General features: G+C 43.3%; 3 protein-coding genes and 3 non-coding genes across 13 annotated transcripts; 5 read left to right on the top strand and 1 right to left on the bottom strand.

Annotated features, from left to right (window-relative positions):
• Positions 1-2,036: 2,036 nt before the first annotated feature.
• On the top strand, positions 2,037-2,227 carry LOC113137703 (U2 spliceosomal RNA). Its single transcript, XR_003296380.1, has one exon. It is a non-coding gene; the product is annotated as a U2 spliceosomal RNA (small nuclear RNA).
• A 647-nt stretch (positions 2,228-2,874) lies between these two features.
• On the top strand, positions 2,875-11,497 carry LOC113137123 (protein CEBPZOS). 8 transcript variants are annotated; one of them, XR_003296340.1, is made up of 6 exons: positions 2,875-3,013; positions 3,441-3,558; positions 3,636-3,680; positions 6,121-6,360; positions 8,986-9,305; positions 11,261-11,497. XR_003296340.1 is itself a non-coding variant. In XM_026318555.2 (6 exons), the coding sequence occupies exons 2-6, from the start codon at positions 3,441-3,443 to the stop codon at positions 9,089-9,091; spliced, it is 432 nt and encodes a 143-aa protein (XP_026174340.1). In that variant the 5' UTR covers positions 2,875-3,013; the 3' UTR covers positions 9,092-9,119. The 8 variants fall into 8 exon arrangements, 6 of the variants coding, with proteins under 6 accessions (XP_026174340.1, XP_026174344.1, XP_026174345.1 ...); XR_003296339.1 differs by having other exon boundaries at positions 8,986-9,994; XM_026318555.2 differs by lacking the exon at positions 11,261-11,497 and having other exon boundaries at positions 6,121-6,238; positions 6,316-6,360; positions 8,986-9,119.
• Positions 4,703-4,893, top strand: LOC113137698 (U2 spliceosomal RNA). Its single transcript, XR_003296375.1, has one exon. It is a non-coding gene; the product is annotated as a U2 spliceosomal RNA (small nuclear RNA).
• On the top strand, positions 7,383-7,573 carry LOC113137702 (U2 spliceosomal RNA). The gene has a single exon (XR_003296379.1). It is a non-coding gene; the product is annotated as a U2 spliceosomal RNA (small nuclear RNA).
• On the bottom strand, positions 8,725-18,913 carry cebpz (CCAAT enhancer binding protein zeta). The gene is made up of 17 exons (XM_026318552.2): positions 18,509-18,913; positions 16,610-18,114; positions 16,141-16,372; positions 15,612-15,765; positions 15,237-15,325; positions 15,052-15,105; positions 14,845-14,947; positions 14,626-14,685; positions 14,402-14,468; positions 14,210-14,316; positions 13,831-13,894; positions 13,107-13,312; positions 12,745-12,798; positions 12,461-12,559; positions 12,234-12,301; positions 11,715-11,796; positions 8,725-9,256 (listed from the first exon to the last, which is right to left on the bottom strand). Exons 1-17 carry the CDS (start codon positions 18,764-18,766, stop codon positions 9,093-9,095), a joined length of 3,366 nt encoding a protein of 1,121 aa, XP_026174337.1. The 5' UTR covers positions 18,767-18,913; the 3' UTR covers positions 8,725-9,092.
• Positions 18,914-19,371: 458 nt separating this feature from the next.
• Positions 19,372-24,794, top strand: ndufaf7 (NADH:ubiquinone oxidoreductase complex assembly factor 7). Its single transcript, XM_026319482.2, has 10 exons — positions 19,372-19,832; positions 20,051-20,211; positions 20,294-20,374; positions 20,529-20,639; positions 21,072-21,285; positions 21,759-21,817; positions 22,161-22,274; positions 23,105-23,248; positions 24,090-24,263; positions 24,370-24,794. Exons 1-10 carry the CDS (start codon positions 19,766-19,768, stop codon positions 24,589-24,591), a joined length of 1,347 nt encoding a protein of 448 aa, XP_026175267.1. The 5' UTR covers positions 19,372-19,765; the 3' UTR covers positions 24,592-24,794.
• The last annotated feature ends 576 nt before the right edge of the window (positions 24,795-25,370 follow it).

Raw genomic sequence — 25,370 nt, 5'->3', positions numbered from 1 at the left:
TACTGACAAAGGAATGTTCAAGTCCTAAAGGGGACCTGAACAAATCTCAAAAACAGACGTATTTCTGCTAGAGAGGTGAAATTTGAGCAAACCCGAGGACATTTTGATGATTTGAAATGATCACTAGGTTAATAAAAATAGGTTAATAAAATATAAACAAGTGAGAATAGGAATTTAGGTTTCTGTGTTTTTGTATGTTATATTTTTTTCTGTGGAGTGCTGTTTTCTTTTTTTGGTTTTTATTCACATTTTTGAACACACTACTGAATAAAGTTGTAATTACCAGGTGTTATAATTAACTTGTGGGTGCGGATATAGACTGTCCCTAGCAACCGTCAAAAGTGTCCTTAGCAACCAGTGAATTACTAAACAAAAGGTTGCTAGCTACTTAGCTGGTGCTAGCGATAAACACATTAAACCCAAACCTCGTAGATAAATTGAAAGGCATCAGAAGTAACTTTCTTCTTACCTCTTTTATTATTTTGCTCACTTCTTCAACGACGAGCCCAGTCTTAAACAAAACAGCGTTTAAGCTAGGCTAGTTAGCCGACACCACTGCTTCCGTTTCACTTCACGTAAAAAATAAATAAAGAAAATCACGTATATAATTGCATCATACTGTGTGAGTGTGTATGTGTGTGTTAAAATGCAAGTAAATGTGTAAATTAAAATAAATAACCAACATCATCTGCCTGATAATCATCCATGTTTACGTTCTGCGTCAACTCGAGACTTCCGGCGGCCACAGTTTTTCAGAATAAAGGCACCCTCGCTACAAACCTATATTCAGTCATTTTCGGCTGCTGGAAAAATAATCAAGGAATCATTTCACACTCACAGCGCAGTACTTACATCAGTACGTTTTTCTTTATTATCTAACTGGACATATTGCACTGCTGCAGCTGCAGGAATTTCTAAAAGAGTGAAGTATTTGAATTGTCAGTGAACAGATCACATATTTCAGTAAAATTAACAATTATACAATGTGGTGACAAGAAAAGGTAAATATAAATTAAAAAGTATGGACTTGTGGTGTTAAATAAAGGCATCTCAGAAGAAATGAGATGAGATGGGGGAAGACAATGTGAATTGGTATCTTCCAACTTCCGATTGGTTGAACACACCTGACCCAGATAATCAGAAGTGGGATAGTTGGAAAAAGCAAGCAGGGTTACTCACTTCAGCTGTAACTTCACACAACTCCAATCTGTACAGTTTATTACGTTTATGTGAATAGAATTAAAGGCCTTTAATTTTTTAACGTACTTTATTTTAAAGTTGGCTGAATGTTTTGCATTTAATCAAAGCGTGTTGTGCAGTTAAAGGCGATATCTCACTCTGAAATGTACTCGCTAACATTAGTATTTGTTTGTTCCTATCAAGCGTTGCGGTTCTGAATGAAAAGCGGACTCAAGCCCCACGTGGATGGTTTAAATGTACTAAAGTGGTTAAGTGATGTTTCACACATTTGTGATGTTTTAATGGTTTCGAAATTTCCAGAATTCAAAGTGGACTTGAATGTGGTGCTAAGTTAAGGTGCTAAGTGTTGAGGGGTGGCTGAAGGTTCACACTGGGTGCAGTTTCCTGACTCTACACTAGAGGGAGGCAGAGCTCGATTTATTTGTAGTCTTAAACTAAACTCATGTATTTCGGTTATTTTTATCCACATAGACACGATCCTGTTATTGGACACAGCTTTGGAAAATCAAACTCATGTAACTTAGTCTAGTAAACAAGCATTTCTACTAAAGTTAAAGCTATAAAGCGTCTTTAAAAGAGACGTTTTCTTATCGGTCGCTTATTGGTTGTAGCAGATCACGTGGTCAAAACAGCTCCCACACTTTTTCCCTAATATCAGGTTTAGAAACTAATATTTCAGTAGACTCGTGTGTTTGTGTTGGCGGATTAGTCCTAAAACATCAGCCCCCGCGTTCCCACTGTGTCTGTGGTGTCGGTGCGTTTAGTGAAAGTGGGACTAGCCGTGAGTGAGCGCGGCGGTGCCGGGAACGGGGCTCCTGCTTCGGCGTGTGTTCAGTATCGCTTCTCGGCCTTTTGGCTAAGATCAAGTGTAGTATCTGTTCTTATCAGTTTAATATCTGATACGTCCCCTACCCGGGGACCATATATTAAATAGATTTTTGGAACAGGGAGATGGAATAGGGGCTTGCTCCGTCCACTCCACGCATCGACCTGGTATTGCAGTACCTCCAGGAACGGTGCACCCCCTGGAGCTGTATAACAATAAGTCCTTATTGGATTATAACCCTGTATTGAGTCCGAACAGGTTACATGAGGACTACACGAGTAACTATCGACTTAGTTTGAGGTCTGGTCTTTGGATATGAGACATATGTTGGCGACTGCGTGGAATCAAATTAATTACACCTACATTAAACGTGTTAGTTTATAACCTGCTGTAATAAACAAGATATTTAATGAGATTTAATTGAGATGGTTTGGACATGTTCAGAGGAGGGACAGTGAATACATTGGTAAAAGGATGCTGAGGTTAGAGCTGCCAGGAAGGAGGCCTAGAGAAAGACCAAAGAGGAGGTTCTTGGATGTAGTGAAGGAGGACATGAGGAGAGTTGGTGTGGGTGAGGAGGATACAGAGGAGATGATTGGCTGTGGAGACCCCCGAAGGGAGCAGCCCAAAGGAAAAGAAGTTCTAAACGTTGGCACAGACAATGAAAATAAACATTTCTTTAATAAAACCGGACCCACTCCCATTTATATTATTGTCCAACTAATGTGAATATATTTTTAGTAGTTATTATAATTATATGTTTGTGCTTTAAATTAACATATTCTGTGCGATACCTAGAAGTCGATTCGCATGATTTTTACCAACCGAGCTTCCGTACTCAGGAAGTAGTAGCCCGTTAGCTGTTAGCTTTGGACAGGTGGTCTTCGGCGTCTGTTAACCTTTCTCATTATTTTTTAACATTTACTACTGTTGTTTAAGTAACTTTTTAAGAGACAGTCGGTTGTTTCCTCCACCTGGAGTCTGAAGGTCAGTGTCTGTAGGATGAGTCGATCTTAAACCGGGTATTTAATATCGTCTAAAACGGGAAGGTCGTTACTTTATTCACGAAGGCTGAATCTGTGTGTAGCTGCAAAAATGCTAAATGTTTTTAAAACTATTTAAAGTTTAGTTCACAGTTAGCTGCGAGTTTAATGACAAAGTTTGTATTATCATTTCTGATAAACTAGTGACAAACAACATGAATGTTTATTATTAACTCGAAGCTCAGGCTGTTAAAGGAACAAATCTTGAGGAACAGTGGTTTGGCAGACACCTGGAGCAAAACTAAATGTTAATGTTTATTCATAATGTCCGGATGTGTGTGTGTGTGTGGAGACTGTTTGCAGTGTGTCAGGTCACTTTCTATCCTTGTTGCTGTAAATAAAGTCGTTTCTCTGTGCTGCTCTCTGCTCAGATGCCTCCCAAACCTCTGGAGCCTCTGGCCAAGAAGCTGATGAAGGGTGTGATCGCTCTGGAGCTGCTGGCCGTCGTCGGGGTGTACGGTCTCTTTCACATGATGAACAACAGCCGAGGTATCAGGTTCGTGCACGAGTCCTCAGCGGTGTGACACCTCTTCCTCTCACGCTTCTGCTTCATCTCCCACCTGCAGATTTCAGGAGCACCATGAACAGGAGGTGTCCATCCATTCTAGAAGGTCAGCACGAGTTTCTCTGGGTTTGGGCTTGACCAGATTTATGCCGGTTTTGGTACTTGACACTAAATTACAAGCAGCTTATTTATCAGCTTATTATTCAGAGATGGGGACTCAAGTCTGCCACATGCAATGAACAGTCTTTATATATTTATTTATTTTAGCACATTAACGTAAATATATGACAAGCAGCGTTCAGTATTTTCTTTCTTCCTGCTGTTTCCCCCTGTTAGCAGTTTTGATGTTACAGTTACAGTTCACATCATGTTTCTGATGTTTCATGATGTGTCTGCTCTGGTGCAGGCAGCACATAAAGACTGAGTTTGTAGAGATACAGTGAATTTTGGGAGGGAAAAGTAATTTGACTGTAATTTATCAAACTCTAGATGATGACAAAAAGTGAGTTTCCCAAAATGTTGAACTTTTCCTTTAAAGTAACCAAAAACATTAGTCAGCCTGTGTTTTATTGTGGCAGATACTGATTTGTTGTCTTGATTATTTTATACTTGCTGATTATTTTTCATTGAATCATTTGCTTCATTAGAGACAAACAGGACCTATTTAAATGTTTGGGTTTGTTGGACCAATCAAAATTCACTTTACATAAAACTAATAACGTTTGAGAAGCTGAAAGCTGGGTGCAGTTTCCTGCCTCTACACTAGAGGGAGGCAGAGCTCGATTTATTTGTAGTCTTAAACTAAATGTAACTTAGTCTAGTAAATAAGCATTTCTACTAAAGTTAAAGCTATAAAGCGTCTTTAAAAGAGACGTTTTCTTATCGGTCGCTTATTGGTTGTAGCAGATCACGTGGTCAAAACAGCTCCCACACTTTTTCCCTAATATCAGGTTTAGAAACTAATATTTCAGTAGACTCGTGTGTCTGTGTTGGCGGATTAGTCCTAAAACATCAGCCCCCGCGTTCCCACTGCGTCTGTGGTGTCGGTGCGTTTAGTGAAACTGGGACCAACCGTGAGTGAGCGCGGCGGTGCCGGGAACGGGGCTCCTGCTTCGGCGTGTGTTCAGTATCGCTTCTCGGCCTTTTGGCTAAGATCAAGTGTAGTATCTGTTCTTATCAGTTTAATATCTGATACGTCCCCTACCCGGGGACCATATATTAAATTGATTTTTGGAACAGGGAGATGGAATAGGGGCTTGCTCCATCCACTCCACGCATCGACCTGGTATTGCAGTACCTCCAGGAACGGTGCACCCCCTGGAGCTGTATAACAATAAGTCCTTATTGGATTATAACCCTGTATTGAGTCCGAACAGGTTACATGAGGACTACACGAGTAACTATCGACTTAGTTTGAGGTCTGGTCTTTGGATATGAGACATATGTTGGCGACTGCGTGGAATCAAATTATTTACACCTACATTGAACGTGTTAGTTTATAACCTGCTGTAATAAACAAGATATTTAATGAGATTTAATTGAGATGGTTTGGACATGTTCAGAGGAGGGACAGTGAATACATTGGTAAAAGGATGCTGAGGTTAGAGCTGCCAGGAAGGAGGCCTAGAGAAAGACCAAAGAGGAGGTTCTTGGATGTAGTGAAGGAGGACATGAGGAGAGTTGGTGTGGGTGAGGAGGATACAGAGGAGATGATTGGCTGTGGAGACCCCCGAAGGGAGCAGCCCAAAGGAAAAGAAGTTCTAAACGTTGGCACAGACAATGAAAATAAACATTTCTTTAATAAAACCGGACCCACTCCCATTTATATTATTGTCCAACTAATGTGAATATATTTTTAGTAGTTATTATAATTATATGTTTGTGTTTATATGATTGTGCTTTAATTTAACATATTCTGTGCGATACCTAGAAGTCGATTCGCATGATTTTTACCAACCGAGCTTCCGTACTCAGGAAGTAGTAGCCCGTTAGCTGTTAGCTTTGGACAGGTGGTCTTCGGCGTCTGTTAACCTTTCTCATTATTTTTTAACATTTACTACTGTTGTTTAAGTAACTTTTTAAGAGACAGTCGGTTGTTTCCTCCACCTGGAGTCTGAAGGTCAGTGTCTGTAGGATGAGTCGATCTTAAACCGGGTATTTAATATCGTCTAAAACGGGAAGGTCGTTACTTTATTCACGAAGGCTGAATCTGTGTGTAGCTGCAAAAATGCTAAATGTTTTTAAAACTATTTAAAGTTTAGTTCACAGTTAGCTGCGAGTTTAATGACAAAGTTTGTATTATCATTTCTGATAAACTAGTGACAAACAACATGAATGTTTATTATTAACTCGAAGCTCAGGCTGTTAAAGGAACAAATCTTGAGGAACAGTGGTTTGGCAGACACCTGGAGCAAAACTAAATGTTAATGTTTATTCATAATGTCCGGATGTGTGTGTGTGTGTGGAGACTGTTTGCAGTGTGTCAGGTCACTTTCTATCCTTGTTGCTGTAAATAAAGTCGTTTCTCTGTGCTGCTCTCTGCTCAGATGCCTCCCAAACCTCTGGAGCCTCTGGCCAAGAAGCTGATGAAGGGTGTGATCGCTCTGGAGCTGCTGGCCGTCGTCGGGGTGTACGGTCTCTTTCACATGATGAACAACAGCCGAGGTATCAGGTTCGTGCACGAGTCCTCAGCGGTGTGACACCTCTTCCTCTCACGCTTCTGCTTCATCTCCCACCTGCAGATTTCAGGAGCACCATGAACAGGAGGTGTCCATCCATTCTAGAAGGTCAGCACGAGTTTCTCTGGGTTTGGGCTTGACCAGATTTATGCCGGTTTTGGTACTTGACACTAAATTACAAGCAGCTTATTTATCAGCTTATTATTCAGAGATGGGGACTCAAGTCTGCCACATGCAATGAACAGTCTTTATATATTTATTTATTTTAGCACATTAACGTAAATATATGACAAGCAGCGTTCAGTATTTTCTTTCTTCCTGCTGTTTCCCCCTGTTAGCAGTTTTGATGTTACAGTTACAGTTCACATCATGTTTCTGATGTTTCATGATGTGTCTGCTCTGGTGCAGGCAGCACATAAAGACTGAGTTTGTAGAGATACAGTGAATTTTGGGAGGGAAAAGTAATTTGACTGTAATTTATCAAACTCTAGATGATGACAAAAAGTGAGTTTCCCAAAATGTTGAACTTTTCCTTTAAAGTAACCAAAAACATTAGTCAGCCTGTGTTTTATTGTGGCAGATACTGATTTGTTGTCTTGATTATTTTATACTTGCTGATTATTTTTCATTGAATCATTTGCTTCATTAGAGACAAACAGGACCTATTTAAATGTTTGGGTTTGTTGGACCAATCAAAATTCACTTTACATAAAACTAATAACGTTTGAGAAGCTGAAAGCTGGGTGCAGTTTCCTGCCTCTACACTAGAGGGAGGCAGAGCTCGATTTATTTGTAGTCTTAAACTAAATGTAACTTAGTCTAGTAAATAAGCATTTCTACTAAAGTTAAAGCTATAAAGCGTCTTTAAAAGAGACGTTTTCTTATCGGTCGCTTATTGGTTGTAGCAGATCACGTGGTCAAAACAGCTCCCACACTTTTTCCCTAATATCAGGTTTAGAAACTAATATTTCAGTAGACTCGTGTGTCTGTGTTGGCGGATTAGTCCTAAAACATCAGCCCCCGCGTTCCCACTGTGTCTGTGGTGTCGGTGCGTTTAGTGAAAGTGGGACCAACCGTGAGTGAGCGCGGCGGTGCCGGGAACGGGGCTCCTGCTTCGGCGTGTGTTCAGTATCGCTTCTCGGCCTTTTGGCTAAGATCAAGTGTAGTATCTGTTCTTATCAGTTTAATATCTGATACGTCCCCTACCCGGGGACCATATATTAAATAGATTTTTGGAACAGGGAGATGGAATAGGGGCTTGCTCCGTCCACTCCACGCATCGACCTGGTATTGCAGTACCTCCAGGAACGGTGCACCCCCTGGAGCTGTATAACAATAAGTCCTTATTGGATTATAACCCTGTATTGAGTCCGAACAGGTTACATGAGGACTACACGAGTAACTATCGACTTAGTTTGAGGTCTGGTCTTTGGATATGAGACATATGTTGGCGACTGCGTGGAATCAAATTAATTACACCTACATTAAACGTGTTAGTTTATAACCTGCTGTAATAAACAAGATATTTAATGGGTCTTCACGTGAAGACGCCGCCACGTGTTGGACGAAACAAACGGGAAATAAAGCAGTGAGAGACAATTACATTTCCCAGCTGATCTTTCTGTTTATATTTGAGGACTTAGTCAGCAACTGTGCAGTTTTTAACGTCTGTAGGCAAGAATGAAAGGAAAGGTGGACAAGACAGTGGTGAGACCAGCAATGTTGTCTGGTTTAGAGACGGTGGCACTGAGAAAAAGACAGGAGGCAGGGCTGGAGGTAGCAGAGCTGAAGATGTTGAGGTTCTCTCTGGGAGTGACGAGGGTGGATAGGATCAGGAATGAGGACATCAGAGGGACGGCTCATGTTAGATGTTTTGGAGAAGAAGCCAGATTGAGATGGTTTGGACATGTTCAGAGGAGGGACAGTGAATACATTGGTAAAAGGATGCTGAGGTTAGAGCTGCCAGGAAGGAGGCCTAGAGAAAGACCAAAGAGGAGGTTCTTGGATGTAGTGAAGGAGGACATGAGGAGAGTTGGTGTGGGTGAGGAGGATACAGAGGATACTACTTGCTGATTATTTTTCATTGAATCATTTGCTTCATTAGAGACAAACAGGACGTATTTAAATGTTTGGGTTTGTTGGACCAATCAAAATTCACTTTACATAAAACTAATGACTTTTGAGAAGCTGAAACTAGAAAATAGACCTTAATGCTTAATAGATTATCAGAACTGTTGTCAACCAATGAATTAATCTTGTAGGTTTAATATAAATGTGTTTACCTTGTTTACTGTTAAATAGAAAAGGTTTTATTTTGAAAGGGAGCCCAAACTACTATGAAGTCTGAACATATTTTGGGCTTTTTGGCTCATATTTAACCTGACTAATTAAAGGGCCATGCACTGTTTTTAGTTCATTTAAATTGCAGGAGTAGTTTCATATTTTGGGAAGTCAAACATATGTAAAAGTTTATGACGTGAACAAACTTTAATGGCATGAGAAAGTAACTACTTTTTTTAGTTTTGAATTATACAGATATATGTTTTCAGTGAAGTGGAAATGTACAGATGCAGACAGGAACACGTAACCATGACAGTCTTTCGTTTTACAAAACAAAAACGTGGTTCCTCCTCAGCTCAGTATGATTTTAGTTCCTGTTATGAGAGAAAAGTCAAACAGCATCAGTCCACTGACTGGATCTGAAAACTAGTTTCTGTTCTTCTTTCCTCCCAGTTTACTACCAGTCCAACGAGTGGGCGGGCGTGTACGGCATCCGAGAGGGAGACCACGAAGCCTGGTCGTCCAAACACGATTGAGGGTGTCTCTCAGTTTAACATAAGCTACTTCTTCCTCTTCCTGTTCCCCAACTTCCTGCTTCCTGTCCGGGCCCCACCAAACTGATTCTTCTTCTTGTTGAACACGGTCTTCTTCCGCCGCAGTGTCTTGGCGTCACGGCCACGGATCCAGTCGTCGCGCTGAGCCTCCCACTTCAGCTGCTTCAGACCTGCAGGACCAACAGGAGACAGGATGTGCACATCAACGCCTGTCTCTGGGTTTGAGCAGCATTTTTTCTGTCTCTATTGGGTTGGGTTCTGATAGCTGGTTTCATTTTGGATTCACGTGGAACAGTTCTTTGTAAATCCATGACTAAGTTTGAAAACTCTAAATTCTTATTAGTTTAAAATAAGTGAGAAATACCAGATTATTTCTGTATTATTTCATTTTACTCATGTTATTGGAGTAATGACTTAATTTCTTGGGAAAGATGAAAGTTAAAGAGATTTGAGAAAAGCTATCAAACCCCAACTCTTCTCACTGATGCAGCTAGTGATTCAGTGTGTGTGTGTTACTGAGTCCAAATCCCATCCAGACACTGACAGCAACAGTGAATGTGGTTTGTGAATCCAGAACCTTGTTTAGCTTATTGGTCTGTGCTGTAGACCTCCATTTTTGGCCCTCACCTACAATAGGAGGCCTGTCTTTTTCCAAAAACCAGACGCTGAGAATGGCCACTGGTCTCTGCTCTGGACTGGTGACGGGCCTCCCATTGTTGGTGAGGAAGAACCAATAAGAGTTTTTGGACAACAATGGAAGTCTACGGCACAGACCCATAAGCTGAACCAGATTCTGGATTCATACACATTCATTGGTGCTGCCAGTCTCTGGATGGGATCTGGACTTGGTGACACACACTGAATCACTGGACTTCTGGTTGGCCATAAATATGATAGAAAGGTTAAAGGTCAGTGATGTTACATTACAGAGTTCCCTGTTTTGTTTTTTTTTTCTTTCTTTGCTGAAGTTTAGCTTTAAAGTCCACCCTCCTGTCCTCCTGTACCAAAACAGAGGTTTGTCTGAAGTTAATGAGGCTCCAGTTGACAAAATCACAGAAGTGTTTTTGGTGTGACCTTCACCGTTACTGTCCCTCTGGTAATGGGACTTCCTCAAACACCAGCCTCATCAACTTCAGACTCACAGGCCAGTTGGGGTGAGATGTTTCCATGACCAGTATGAACTACAGGGACGATTACAGGTTTAATACTGTAGAATAAATCTGTTTATTTTTAGTCAGACTGGACATGTTCGTGAGTTTTAACTCGAAATATAAAAACTGTGCCTGAGTAGAAAAGAGAATATTAAAGGAACAGTTCAGGATTTTTTTAAATATACTGAGGTATGTTTATGTACATGAGAACAGGTCACGTTTTCTGTTTCCACTGGGAAAATCACTACACTGTAAAAAAATGAGGGACAACTTCCTGCAAAGTTTGAGTCTATTTTCTGGAGTTGTTGCGTTTAAGACAACAGTCACTTTTTGTTCCCCAGAAAGTAGTTCCTCACTGAGCTGCAGTGGAGGGATACAGAACTACTTTCAAGGGAACAAAAAGTGACCGATTTTACACCAAAACTGCAAAAGATACAACTGAAATTATCTTGGTGACTTGTGACATTTCTCAGACACATAAAAATACCTCAGTATTGTTTTAACACCAACATTCAAGATCCTGAAAACAACAATGAGATGTGTCAGTCTCCAGCCTGGACCAGCTTCTTGTCTGTTTCATAGACTTTTGTCCAAACAGCCATAAATACAGTGAGAAATATTCAGGTAGGGGGTTTGTAATGAAGAAACATGTGACAGACACAGCTCATTGTTGGCTTTAGCCTCTGGATGAGGAGTGTTAAAAATACTGGACTGATCCTTTAAAGCCACTATCTTTTTACATTTGTGTCACAGTCTTTGTGCTAAGCTAACCTGCTGCTAGCTTCATATTTACAGACATGAGAGTAGTGTCTGTCTCCTCATCTGACTGTGTGCAAAGAAGCCAATAAGTGTATTTCCTGGAACTATTTCTTTTCAACAGGCCTGAGAATAATATGAGATAAACTGAATGACTGACTGACTTATGATCATATATCATCAGTTTATTAGGAACAGTCAGTCTGATCCAACAGTCCAACAGTAAATTCTCCTACATGCAGGTGATAATGTTCTTTTTTTTTTCAGGCACAAACTGAACATCATCACTAAGGAGGATTCACTGCAGGACTGTTGGATTAGACTGAATCACTCTGACATGGGGTTCCTAATAAACTGACACCTGAGTGTATAATTCTATTTCTGCCATTTTACCCAGGCTTGTTTTAAATTGAGCAGACAAACATATTTGTTGTTCTGTCAGTTTGAAGCTGATGTTTCTTTGTGTGGAGAAATTAAAGTGCTGGTATCCAGCAAATCTAAAAACCTCGTCTGTTTCTCCTCGTCTCTTACTAACCAGCACTGATGAAAGAATGAACAATAAAATAAGAGTTTTTAGTTTCCAATTCTTCCCTAAAACCATTTTCTCTCTAATAGTTTTTGCTGTTTGTTTATTTTGACTATTCCTCAGTCATTTTGAAGACCAACCCTCACACTACATGAAACCCAGCCCTGTCAGTAACAAACACACCAGGTGTCCTACCTGCTCTGTCGGTGTTGGCCATGGCGTTCAGCCCGATGTTGTCGAACCTGGAGCCGGCGTTCTCGTCCAGCAGGGAGCCAAACTGCAAAACAACAAGTACCTTTGTCAGAAACAATGTCCAGAACATGGCCTTTGTCCTGCTTCAAGTCTGGAGTGATGAATTTATGTGTTTAGGAGGTTTAAAACGTATCGACCCAAGTAAACCTGAGACAGTTAACCCAAACTACTGATAATGAGTTTGCTGGTTCCAGCCTCAGGAGATTTTCTGCATCTCTGACTGAAAACAAATGAGTCCATCGCTGTGGAAGGATTAATCAATAAAACTAAAATAAAAGTACTTCTACTAATCAATATGAAGTGGGCTCAGGTCGTTCATGTGCTTTGAAAACAAAGACACCAGTAAGATCTGCACCCGGAACAACAGAAACCACATGAAGCCATAGATTATTAATCTGCTTCAGAAGCCTTTAAACCTGGTTGTAATAATACTAATATAAAATAAAACATGTTTCAGCTCACCTCTTCAGCAGAAGCAAACATGGCTGCATCTTTCTTCCCTTTCTTCTTCTTCTTTCCCGGTTTTGAACCTGTAAGAAACAACAGTGAGAAATAAACTAGTGTTTCTAAAACAGTCAAAGTTTGTTAGAACACGTCACATTATTAAGGTCTAATGAAGGTACAGAATAACTACAGGACAAGACAGAACAGAGGGACAAAATGAGAAAGAAGTTAAATTCAGCACTAACCTAAAGATCCAGAGAAGTCGAGCTCCTCCGATGATTTTCTCTTCTTCCCCTTCTTAGGACGAGGAGCGAAATCTGCAGCCTCCAACTCCTCGTCTGAATCTGCAGGAAACAGTTTTCACTTCGTTACAGAAAAACATGTAACTGGTATATTTATTCATTAATGGCTGCTGTGTTTCCTGTTTCCCCGAACACGTTACGTTAATGTTATTTTATTTTGTGACGGTAATGAACTGATCAGGCTGGAACAGAACGGTCCAATGCTGATGGTTTTCAAATGTCCTCACCTCTGAACGCAGCAGCAGCAGCATCATCATCGTCGTCTTCATCCAGCTCAGGGACTGGAAAAAAAAAAAAAAAAAGACAAAAGAAACAAAAGAACAATTTAGTTCCCAGGTCAGAGACATGTCCTGTAGCTGTACAGTCACAGGTTCAAGTCCCAAAACAGCCAAAATCTCCATCGGCTACAACCTGAGTGTGTTTCAGTGACTGAACCCAGGCTAAAGCCCCAATTACATCAATGTTAATGTCAATTTAATGTGGAATTCAACTTTAATATTGAAATAATGTGTCTCCAAAATGTCTGATTAACACATGAACCAGACACAAACTATAAACTGCACAAATGCTGGTATTTGTAAGTTCCTACCTTCATCATCATCATCGTCGTATTCGACTCCACCTCCGTCAGGATCCATGAACGTCCCTCCTTCCTCCTCCAGTTCATCTCCGAAGTCTTCCTCGTCCATGCTGCCCAGAGACACCTCCTCATCGTCCAGGTCGCCCACATCCGACTCGTCCACGTCCGAGTCCGAGTCCTCGGAGTCTTTCTTCCCTTTCTTCCTCTTCACACTCCTGACAAACGCAGAGGGAGAATATAGACAGGATTCAGGCAGCACATCAGTGAAACGGATTCAATTATTTTGTTTCAAAAATATCACGAAATTGTGAAAAAGTCAGATCACAAATGTTAAAATGTTCTGATGTTTTGTCCAAACAGGAGATTTTGTTTCAAATTTAAAAATCAGAGAGAAGCAACGAATCGTCACATTGGAGAAGCTGGAAATCAAAGACTGTTTGGACTTTACCTGATAAACTGCATTAGACGATTATAAACCTGCAGCTGGTCACGGTTCAATCAGTTCATTGTGTCAGTGTTTAGTTTCTTATCAACTGAATCCAACATATAAAACAAAGACAATAAAAGCTACGTACATATAGTAATATTTACTACGTACATGCAGGAGGCTCTGCTTTATACACTACTGGCCAAAAGTTTGTGGTCACCTCAGTTTTCCAGCTGTAATTAAAATGTGTGGAGTTCACAGAGAACAGCAGGAAATAAAACCTGCTGCTGGTTTGTTGTGTCTCACCCAGCAAAGTCCAGATCTTCATCACCCTCCATGTTGGTGAAGTACGGGTCTCCTTCACAAGAATCTGTTCCAAACAAAGCCACAGCAGCATCGTCAGCTCATGCACCAGTAACACCAGTAACACCAGTATACCTGCAATCAGCTCATAAAGGACTCAAGGGTTTAGGGAAGAGGTTTATGAACTAACCAAGTGGTTTTCTGTTACCTGTTTGCTGACTTTACTGACTTTAATGTTTGTGTACACCTTATTTACTTGTTTTTTAAATGGTTGATATTTTGGAGCAGTGAGTTTAGATGAAAATCATAAACAGCAGCAGCTTCTCCGATCAGGTGGTTCTCAGTGTAAAAATAAAAGCAGACTCATCGTGTCTTAGCTCACCGAGTATTTTCTCAAACTCTTCATCGTCCACGTCCTCCACGCTCTCGTCGTCGCCGTCTCCTCGTGGCCGACGAACCTGCTTCTCCTGCTGACGTTTCTTAAAGAAGCTGTTGAGTTGGAAAAAACAAAAAGGTCACAAACTGCATCAAAACTGCTTCGCTCATCTGAAACACTCATTTCTCTCCGACTGACCGATAGAAGAAGATCTCATCCACAGGGACCTGACTCTCTTCCTTCGCCAGAAACTCCTCACAGTTCACTGAGACAACACAACAAGTTCACGTCACTGATGCAAAAACTGAGTGAAAACACGAAACACTAAAAACAGACGTGTGCTGCTTTAGAGTTTTCACAGTAATAAAGTCTGTAAATCAGACGACACAGACACAAAAAGGTTGAATTAGCACTGAACCCACCTGGTAAAGAGTGGACAGGTAACCTCTGTTTGGGCTTCAACGCTGCAGAGTCTGTGTTTTCTGAAAAATCACATCCCAACATCACTTTGTATCTGAACATCAACCCTGTGAAGACTCAGAATGTGTGACATGTTTGAATCCTCCTGGTGCTGTAGGTTTTCCACCGCACACACAAAACAGATGAAACAACATATGAAAATAAAGCAGAGTGTTTCTTACGTTTTCCCTTCAGCTGCTTGGGGTTTCTGAAAACGAATCGATCCAAGAACCGGATGAGGGTGAAGTCCTGCAGGGGGTCTCCGGAGTACTGGATGAAGCCCCCCTGTGGAAACAAACAACACTCCTGATGCCAAATGTTGACAAGCTGCACGTTTAGCCCAAACACACGATGACAAAGACTTTAGTGTTCGTCTTTCTCAGCTTTACCTGAAGGATTGTTTTGGCGAAGAGTGACACCGATGGATGGAAGTGCAGAGCGAGCTGCAGGGAGACAAACGGAAAATAAAAACAGTTTAGATGATTTTATGTTTTTTTTTCCTGTGTTGACAGTTTCCTAACAGGACATGAATATGGTGAGACTCCGTCAGATGACTGGTCGGTTTGTTTCTCACCCTCTGTAGCTCCCACAGAGTCGTGTGGTCGGCGCCACAGTACAGCGGGTTTCTGTGCAGCGGGTCGTAGCTCTGCACGCTCCTCGCTCCTGAAACCGAACAGACAGAAAAATAGAAGTTTTAACCAGAAAGACGACAACGTGTACGACAGAGTCTACAGGAAACTGTACCCGAGCTGTGACTGCCACGGTCAGATCTGTGTGAATATATTTAAGATCCACAACTGCATTTGAACATTTGATAACTTAGATTATTGTTGTGCTACAGAATCTGCATGTTTTCCCTAAAGTCTGAAGGAAACGTATAGTTATGGTGTTTTTTTACCCAAAATTAACCCTTTAGTGCAACAAACCAAACACACATCAATTATCACACCTTCCAGGTTCTGGTGATGTACCCATGATGCCATGGGCTTGGGCTCCTCTGCCTCCACACTCACACCTTCCTCCTGTTTATCTGCATCCACAAAACGCTCCTCTTCTTCCTCCTCCTCCTCAGCGAGATCTTTGAAGGACTCCTCCTCCCCGTCCTGAGTCGACACAGCAGGAAAACAGGTTCACAGCCACTTTCTCTTATTTTTCAAAAGATTAAACAAACCATTTAATTTAGAAAGTAAAACCAATTAAATCATAAAACTACAGATTTATAGAGTAAAATTATAGTTGGGAGACTTTAGATTCTCACATTTATATAATTATTTATAGACCAAACAACTGAGAAAATAATCTGCACGTTCTCGATAAGAGAAATGACTGTTAGCTGCAATAATTTAAACAGAGACAGGAAGTGAGGAACCAAACCAGGGACACTGGTTTTAATGTAAATGTCTTAACTACGAGGCCACCACACATTTTTTTTTTTTTTTTTTTAACATATGAGTTTTAAATTAGTGCCACAGTCTCACCCCGTCCTCCTGCAGAAGCATCCTGAGGCCCGGCTTGGCCTTCAGGACCTCCGACACCAGGAAGAGCGCTCCGCAGGAGAAGCTGGCGCTCTGCTCAGCGCTGACCTGCAGCAGTCGCTTCACGAAGGCTTTGACCCGCCGCAGCACGATGTCGGCCTTCAGGGACTTGTACAGCAGGTTGAGGAACATGCTGTGTCTGGAGGACGACGACAGCCCGGGGTCCAGCAACTTCCTGAAGAGACGACATCGAAGAAAAGTTTAGACCATCCAGGTCCAGCTTGTTTGACAGCACCACAGTAATGTTTGTACGTTCTTTAAAGGAGAAACAGGTTTCTGGATGGACTGACTCAAAGTGTCGCACCTAAAACTCCACAGTTTTCACACAGAACTTTTAAAAAACTCCCTGGAAACAGGAACAAAGACACATTTCAAAGCTGAAACCTGGAGGCGCAGGTGAGACTGGCCGTACCTGTACAGAGCGACGTAGTATCGGTCAGAGACGCTCTGCTGCGAGTCCATCACCTGGAACAGCAGCATCAGTGCCTGCACGGCCGTGTTGAACTTCACCAGGTGAACCACTTTGAACAGCGTGTCCAGCTGCTCCTTCACCTTCTCGTCGCCGGCGCTGGCGTAGGGATACGCTCTGTTCACGCCTGACAGCAGCGCGCTCAGCATCTTCGACTCCACGTCCTTCTTCTTCACGCAGGCACGGAAGAACGAGAAGTAGATGGTGATGAGTTTGGCGGCGAGCTCGGCCTCGTCGTGACTCAACATCACCTGGCTGAGGAAGCAGATGGCGTAGTACTGCGCCTTCGTGCTGATGTTGGGCCGGAACATGAGCCGCTCCACCTCGCAGCACACCACCGCTTTCATGTTGGGGTGTTTGTGCAGCAGCGTCTCCAGCAGGTACGATGCTTTGGCTGCTGTTTTGTACTCGGGGTCTCCCAGCTTGTTGACGACCTGCATGAGCAGCGCCCTCTCCTGCTCTGGGCGGTTGCATAGCAGCTCGTGGGCGGTGGCCACCGCCTTCGCTTTAGTGGCCGCCACCGTGTCGTGGGCCACAGAGTCCAGGGCTGCCACAAACTCGGCCACATGGAGCTTCAACTGGTGCTCAAAGTACCAGAGGATGAGGCGGCGGTCACGAGTGTCCCGGTTGCCGCTCGCCTTTTCCTCCAGCAGGTCGAAAGGATGCTGCGCAAATGTGCGGAGCTTCCTCTCCTCAGGCAGCAGGTCAGACAGCAGCAGCTCTCTCAGCGTGTCCAGAGCCATCAGACCCATTCGCCGGCTGCCCTTCTTCTTCACCATGCTCACCAGGTTGCCCAAGTGCTCCAGCGTGTGCACCGGAGCGTCCTGGATCAGAACCGTCATGGCCGCCATCCTGTCAGCGAGCACACCCGCGGACACGACTGTCTTCATCCAGGATGAGTTGGCTCCTTTCTGCAGACTCTTCTTGTTCTTGTAGAGCTCCACCTCGGCCTCAAACAAGCGCTGGGCAAGCGTCTTGTACTGGGAGACCAGCTGGGGATCCTGCGGCGTGGACGAGCCCTCAGTCGTGTATTCTAGGTCGAACCATTTCCCTCCGGGTTTGATCAGCAGGACCGACCTCTGCTGAAACTCAAACACATCCGTGTTCTGTTTCGTCTTTTTCCCAGCAGTTATCTGAGCATCTTTGGTTTTCTTCGCCGTCTGTCTGTTCTCCACTCCCTGGTCAATGCGAAGGTTCTGCTGAGTGTTGGAGACTCGCTCCTCTGCCAAAGGTTTCTTGGCCTTTCTACCGTCCTTCTCGCCAGAGCCTGCAGTTCCGTCGCCCTCTGGCTCGTCCGCGATGATCTGCTGCTCGCTAAACGCCTTGACGCCCAGTTTGGAGATGAACTTCTCCAGCTCGCCCTCCTCCAGGTCATCTATGGCTCCTTTTTTTCCTCCATCAACAAGTTCGTTGGAGTCGTTCAGGCCAGCGAGGAGGATGTAGTCGGCCTGCACACAGAAGAGACAGGAAGGATTAGGTCAAAATCCCAGACTGATTTACTGTAAACACACAAACCCCTGAACTTTATATTTTCCACCTCAGGTGTATCAGTGCACTGTGCTCATGGTGCTGACACAGTTTCCCTTCTGTAACCAAACTAATGTGTCAGTTCAATAAACTCAATTTATTCGCTTTTTAGAAAACTTTCCCTTTAAAACTGAAAAAGACAAATGTCTCGTGTTTAAATGACTTTACTTATATTAACTTTGCCCATGTCCGGCTCAAACATGCGAATACGTCGAATTCAAGAAACTAAAACAAGCGGCTGAACGTGTTTTAACACTTTTTAAAAATAAGACGAAAAGCCAATGAAGTTCTGAACGCAGGGAGGTTCTAGCTCACCTGAGTTCCTCCGAGCCGTAAAACCTCGTCCAGGCTCAACTCTTCTTCACCTTCATCCTCGTCCCCATCTCCGTTGCTGTCCTCGGCCTCCGGGTCCTTGTCCCCAGGGGGGAAAGTCTCTTTCTTATTCGCAGCTTTTGACTTTTTGCGGTGCTTGTTTTTCGCCGCCATGCTTGTACAACGTGAGTGGCGTGACCCGGATGAAGAAGGCGACATCACGCCAGCGCTTCCGAAACATGTTGAGAAGCAATTCGACATTTTCCGGTCATTATATTCTTTAAATAAAAGACAGACGTGAATATAAAGAATTTCATATACGACTATATTACTTTAATTTAATTTATTGTTAAATATTTTATTACATAAACTTAATAAAACAGGCAAGAGTTCAGACGTCTGAAGATATTAGATTATCCAATCAGAGGCTGTGTTGAGATTATCCAATCAGAAGCTGTGTTGATACTATCCAATCAGAGGCTTTGTTGGTGTCACTGGGTAGTGTCAAGTTTGCCGCTATAAGACTGAATCGCACAGGAAGTTTTGTTTTCAAACTAAAAGTACCATTTAGTGTACAGGATTTATTTAGAATAAACTTCCGCGGTTTTATTGTTAGTGTCTATTATTTTTTGTACATGTTTATATTTTTATTTGCACTAACGACATTTTGTTCTATTACAACCCATATAAATAAATTTGCAACTATAATTAATCTATAGCTATTACATTATGAATGCACACATTGAATGTGCTGTTTTGAATGTATAATGCTGGTGAAGGAATTTTAATTCAGGGTTATAATTCATTTTAAAACGGTACATTTTTGTTTAGTTACTGCACACCTAAAAAAACAAAAGTATATTATTGTGAAAGGTTAGCCGGATGTTGCATGTTTTGTTGCGGCTAATTAATGTTCATTACTATTAGCGTTAGCATTTCTCTTTAGCACAAGGGTATGGTCCGTTTTATCTGTTTTAAAAGACAAATGTAAATTAACAGATGTACGTTTTTGTCTTTCACACCAAAAACTAAAACATTATTTCAGTCTGCGCTTCCGTTTGTCTTTGGCCGCTAATGTGACTGTAGCTAACAGTGGCTAATGCTAACCGGCTAATCTGTCAGAGAGCAAAGTTGGTCCATGTGGGTGACGTCAGAAATAAACTTCACTCTCACGTGTCTCGTCACATAAAGACAAATGTTCTAGCAGAGTCCTGGTCCTGGTTCTGGTTCTGGTTCTGGTTCTGAGACAGACACGGCAGAATGAGACCTTTGGTTGGGGCTAAGACCCAGCAGCTGATCAGCAGAGTCTTCACTCCTGTCAGTCCAGGTCAGAGCTGGTTTGCATTTGTTAACTGTGGTTTACATCTGTTGGATTTGGATTAAAGTCAGACCCTGAGAGTTACTCAGATCACAACACAAGCCCACATTCAGTCTCTACGACCAAGACCAGGTCCTGAGGGGGGAGTAAGGTGTCGCCTTGTGTCTTTGGCTGAAATGATCCTGAACATCTCATCCAGAAGTACTTCTGGTTTGTTTCGTCCTCAGTGCGATGGCGAGCAGCTCAGACCAGACGCTCCTGCGGCTCTTCACCTAACGGGGAAAAGCCCCGACCATCCATGCTGCGACACCTGACCTCCAAAATAAAAGCCACAGGTCCGATTTCCGTGGCAGAGTACATGAGGGAGGTGCTCACCAATCCCGTGACGGTACGTGGATCACAGGGAAACAGCAGGTGTTTATGCTCGAGCAGCCAGAACCAGGCCGGACTTTTCTTGTGGACTCTTTCAGGGTTATTATGTGAGGAACAACATGCTGGGACCAGACGGAGATTTTATCACATCACCGGAAATCAGTCAGATTTTTGGAGAGGTGAGGCTGCAAAATTCTTTGACTTCATAAACAATAACACATATGTCAGCACCTCAGAGAGAAACATTTCTGAGTCTGTGGAAATGAAAGGAAACGTATTGTAGTTTAGCCTGTGATGATGTTTAGTTTGAATGCGTTGTGCTTTTTGCTCCAGCTGCTCGGCGTGTGGATCCTCAGCGAGTGGATGGGAGGAGGTCGACCCAAACAGCTGCAGCTGGTGGAGCTCGGCCCTGGAAAAGGATCCTTGGCCAGTGACGTCCTCAGAGTACGGAGCTGCATCGCTGTCAGACTTCACACTGATAAGAGAAACTCTTAAATGTGTCTTTTCCAAATAAAACTTCTCCGTGTCCCCTATGCATCGGCATAAAGATGTCATATTTACGTACAAGAGAAAAGAAATACTTCCTTCAAAGACGCTGAGACACATTTAACTGACCTAAAGACAAAAACATTTAACAATAGTTCAGAGTTTTCATTCGTCTTTACATCAGAATATTTTAGGGAATTGTCAGAATATTTCATAAAATAATCTGACGCCTTCACTTTGTGCACACAACAGATGGAAATGGAGGAAAAAAACCAGGGACAGAAACTTTAAGTTGCGTTTTAGGTCTGAAGGTTTTGTTCTAACCACAGTCGCACTTTAGAAATCCAGTGAATCAGAAGAGGAATTGTTTTTTTGTCTTTTCCTGCCCAGGTGTTCAGTCAGTTGCGGTCAGTGCTGGGTGAGGCCTCAGTGTCGCTCCACCTGGTCGAGGTGAGTCCGGTTCTGAGTCGGCTCCAGGCTCAGAATCTGACCGGGAACTACAGCCAGGAGGCCGGCGCCGAGGACGAGCCGATTTACCGCCGTGGGGAAACCACAACCGGCCTGCCTGTGTCCTGGTACCGCTGTTTAGACGACGTCCCTGCAGGTTTGGATTGGGTCGGCTGTAAATCACTATAATTATTACAAGTACTACAAACATTACTCCGACTACTCCTAATACAAGTACTGCACCTGTCAGTGCAGCTTGTCCTGTACAACATGTGCTGCTGCTGCTGCTGCAGTGAAGAATGGAGTAGTTCATAAATAATAAACAGAAGAAAACAGCAGCAGCATTAACTCACGTGAGTGTATGAGGTCATACATTTTAAACACACACTCATATGTTTTCCTCAGGGTGTTGTCACATATTTGTTGTTATCAGTGTAGGGGAAACAGAAACACTCCTGCTTGGGATCTCTGGAATCCTGCACTGTAAGAAAGTGAAAAATGGTTTAGAGACTTTGTGCCGATGACTCGATGGAGACGTTACAGAGTGTCGAAACGTTAGCTGCTGAACTATTAACCTCATTTTTTCAGTATTATTATCTGTTATCTTAGAGTTTTCTCTTCTTCCCACAGGATTCAGTATCTTTCTCGCTCACGAGTTCTTCGACGCTCTGCCCATCCACAAATTCCAGGTGCAGTTTGAAGCCACAGTGTGTAGGATCTTTGCAGCGTCATGACACATTTTAGATTCTTGCTGAAAACTGTTTGTCTTTCAGTCTGTTTATATCAGTGTCTTTGTGCTGCTGACAGACAGCTCAGAGAGCTGATCTGTATTTTTACCACCAGATGGCACAAAGTGAATATAAAGGCTGTGATACTGTTGCTACTAAACTTACCGTTGGCTCTAACTGTTGTGACCTGACCTTTGCTGTGTAATAAGAAAAGACACAAATCGTCCTCTAAGTTGTGTTTTTTAGCTTCGTCTCCTCCCAGGTGTTCTGTACCTGTCTCAGTCTGTCTGTTTGTTCTGGGCAGAGGACGGAGAAAGGCTGGAGGGAGGTGATGGTGGACATCGATCCGGAGACGCCGGACCGGCTGCGCTTTGTGGTGACGCCGTCTCCCACTCTGGCCTCGTCCACGCTGGTTCAGGTCTGGGTCTATTTCCCTTCATGGACTCACTGAGTGAGAATACAATCATGATTTAGTCGCACACCAGACAATAACAGCACAGAGAAGCCACTATGCTCCACAGCAGGGCACATTATTTAAAACTGAAAACGTGGAAGACATGAGTCTGTTAGGACTCTGCAATTAGACTGGGTCAATAGAAACTCAGGAAATGCAGAAAATGTCCATCAAAGTTCCTCAGAACCATCTCTAATGTTCTAACCAGCTTGTCTTGTCCAACTAACAGTCCAGAGTCCAAGGTTTTCAGGTTCCAAAGACAGAAATCACATTGGTTCATATTGGAGACAGTTGATTAAAGTGTTTAAATTCCACATGTAAATGAGAATGAAGTACCAGATTTCTTTTTAGAGCTCCTTCCTCTGGCCCTTAAAACTGTTTTCAGCTGTGTAGATGAAAAAGTCTTTGGAAAGAAGGAATTTACACTCGCAAACATCAGCACAATTAGAGATTCAGAGGTTTAAGGGGATTATTTCCACTTTAAGGAACAGAGTGAGGAACTTCTTTAATCTCCCTGTGGAAACACACTGGTTTTGTTAGTTTTATAGGCTCCATCTGGTTTTTATAGCCCACGTTTAGACCATCTATACGTTCACAGCCTTTTTGCTTTGGCATCGTGTGGTCTTTGAACTTCCTGCCTGACAGCATCACCATCATCATCATCATCATCAGGATGAAGAACGCTGCTTCATCAAACCATGAAGCTGAAAACCTGACACAGAATCAGACTAGAGCAGAGGTGAACTCAGCATCACAGTCGTGTGTGTGTGCGTGCGTGTGTGTGTGTGTGTCAGGCAGATGAAAGGCGGGATCATGTGGAGGTGTGTGCAGAGGGCGGGGTCATCATCCAGCAGCTCGCCCGGCGGATCTCAGAAGACGGCGGTGCGGCGCTGATCGCAGACTACGGCCACGATGGAACCAAGACGGACACGTTCAGAGTACGGTACCCAGCTGTTCCAGATGTTTGCTGACATACACACAGTACGACGCAAAGGTTTAGGCTCTAAAAATAAATAATAGTAAATCATTTTTATTTATCACTTCACACAAAGTGCAGGTCCAGGCTCAGTGCCAGGCTGCAGGATCAGTGTGGGACCAGTCAGACCAATCAGGACCGGTTAAACCCCCACAGCTGAATTTCTGTGGTTTAGATATTGGACCCATGTGTCTGTTACTAATCAACTAATCAATCAGCAGCAATGTCATGAAGGACCAAGTGTTAAAGGAGTAGTTCAGCTTTTTGGAAGCCAGATGTTGCTTGTCCACAGTTTAAGGTGATGGAAAGGATTTGAAATGTTTCCCTGTTAGCTCCTTCAGCTCTGGTCTTTGTGAGGACAGTCAGGCTTACACCTTAACATGTGGTCCGGTCCTCTCTTCGCTTCGAGGTGAAGGAAACAGATGTAGGAAGCAGTGAAGCTCGTCTGCTGCAGGCGGAGGGAAATGGGGTCTCCAGGTTCACAGCTCCTCTTCCTCCACTCCGCCTCCTTCCTCCATCTCTCAGACTTTTTCACTTTCCCACTTTTTCTCCTCGTTTTTCCGGACGTGTCGGTGTGAACATGTTTCTGTAAGAGGAGGGTGGATGATGCTGTTCGTCGCTGCAAGGACAAAATCACTGCAGCTCAAATTAAGTTTCCAGTTAAACCTGAGTCAGTTTCCTCAGACAGGTTTTAAGCCTCCTCTGGTCTGACAAGAGAAAGTGACATTAAACTGTAGATCTGCTTTCCTGCAGAATTCTCTCTGTTTGATGATTGTTGAACCTGTTTCTTTGTTCTTCTTCAGGGTTTTAAAGGTCATCAGCTTCATGACGTGCTGGTGTCCCCAGGCTCGGCCGACCTCACCGCTGACGTGGATTTCAGCTACCTGCGCAGGATGGCTGCAGGGGGCGTGGTCTGTCTGGGACCTGTCACTCAGAGGACGTTCCTGAAGAACATGGGCATCGACACCCGACTGCAGGTGAGTCTGTTCTGATCCTGTAGATCTGAACGTTTTCATCACTGACAGCTGGAGGATTTTTAAATCCTTCACCTTCTCAGGTTTGCACTCCCATGATTCTCTGCAGGTGCTGCTGAGGAACTGCGCTGACCCGTCCACCAGGAAGCAGCTGATCAGCAGCTACGACATGCTGACCAACCCGGCAAAGATGGGCGAGCGCTTCCACTTCTTCAGCCTGCTGCCCCACAGCCGCCTCAGCAAACCCAAGAAACCAGAGGGGCTAAAGATGGAGAAGAAGAGCCCGGCGCCGCTGCCTGTGGCGGGATTCTCCGAGCTCAGCTTCTCCTGATCAGACCAGGATCAAATGTCCGAAGGTTTTTCAACAGGTCGGAAACATCTGATGTTCTCTGGAGATGGTCTCAGATCCTCCACACTGTGATCTGCTTCACTGTAAAAGATTTGATCCAAGTCCTGAAGGAAAAAATACATTTCTCTTTGGTTCAGTTGTAACATGAAACTGCTAGAACAATAAAAATGATTTTTTTACATTTATTGTTTAATTGTTGATGGTGTCTGATGATTATTTTCAGAAGCCGGTTCATTAAATCGTCCACATGGAAGGATCCTGGCTCTATAACCCAGAGCTCCTGATAGCGATCGACTGTGACCCTGCGTAAGGTCAGAGGTCGTCCCGCTGCAGGAAGATCTCTTTCCTCCGCGGACGCCGTCGCTCGGCCTCCTGCCTTCGTCCACATCTTGAAGCAGTTAGCTGAGCTCACAGCTGTGCAGCAACCAGCTCGCGGCTCCTCCGGTAGCAATTAAAAGATCTGGTTACACGTGTGACGGGTCGCTGCTGCCAAGACAAGCAGGAGGAGCGGCGGAGCGAGGCGATGGGGCTCAGGATTGGTAATTAAATGATCGTTTCCAAACATCCTGCTGGGGATCGTTATCAGCTTTTCCTCTGAATCAGAAGGGTCTGTTTTTCTCATTGGAGGAGTCTGACCTGTACGTTTGGAAATGATTACAGGATTTTATTAAACCTCCTGAACTGAAGATGTTTGAACGGTTTCTCACCCTGAAACTGCAAACAGATGAAGTCACATGTTTGGGCTGTTGAGAACTTTAAAT

The sequence above is a fragment of the Mastacembelus armatus genome, chromosome 24, assembly GCF_900324485.2.
Source record: "Mastacembelus armatus chromosome 24, fMasArm1.2, whole genome shotgun sequence".
NCBI lineage: Eukaryota > Metazoa > Chordata > Actinopteri > Synbranchiformes > Mastacembelidae > Mastacembelus > Mastacembelus armatus.
The sequence above is the reverse complement of the archived record's forward strand: the minus strand, read 5'-3'. Positions and strand labels throughout refer to the sequence as shown.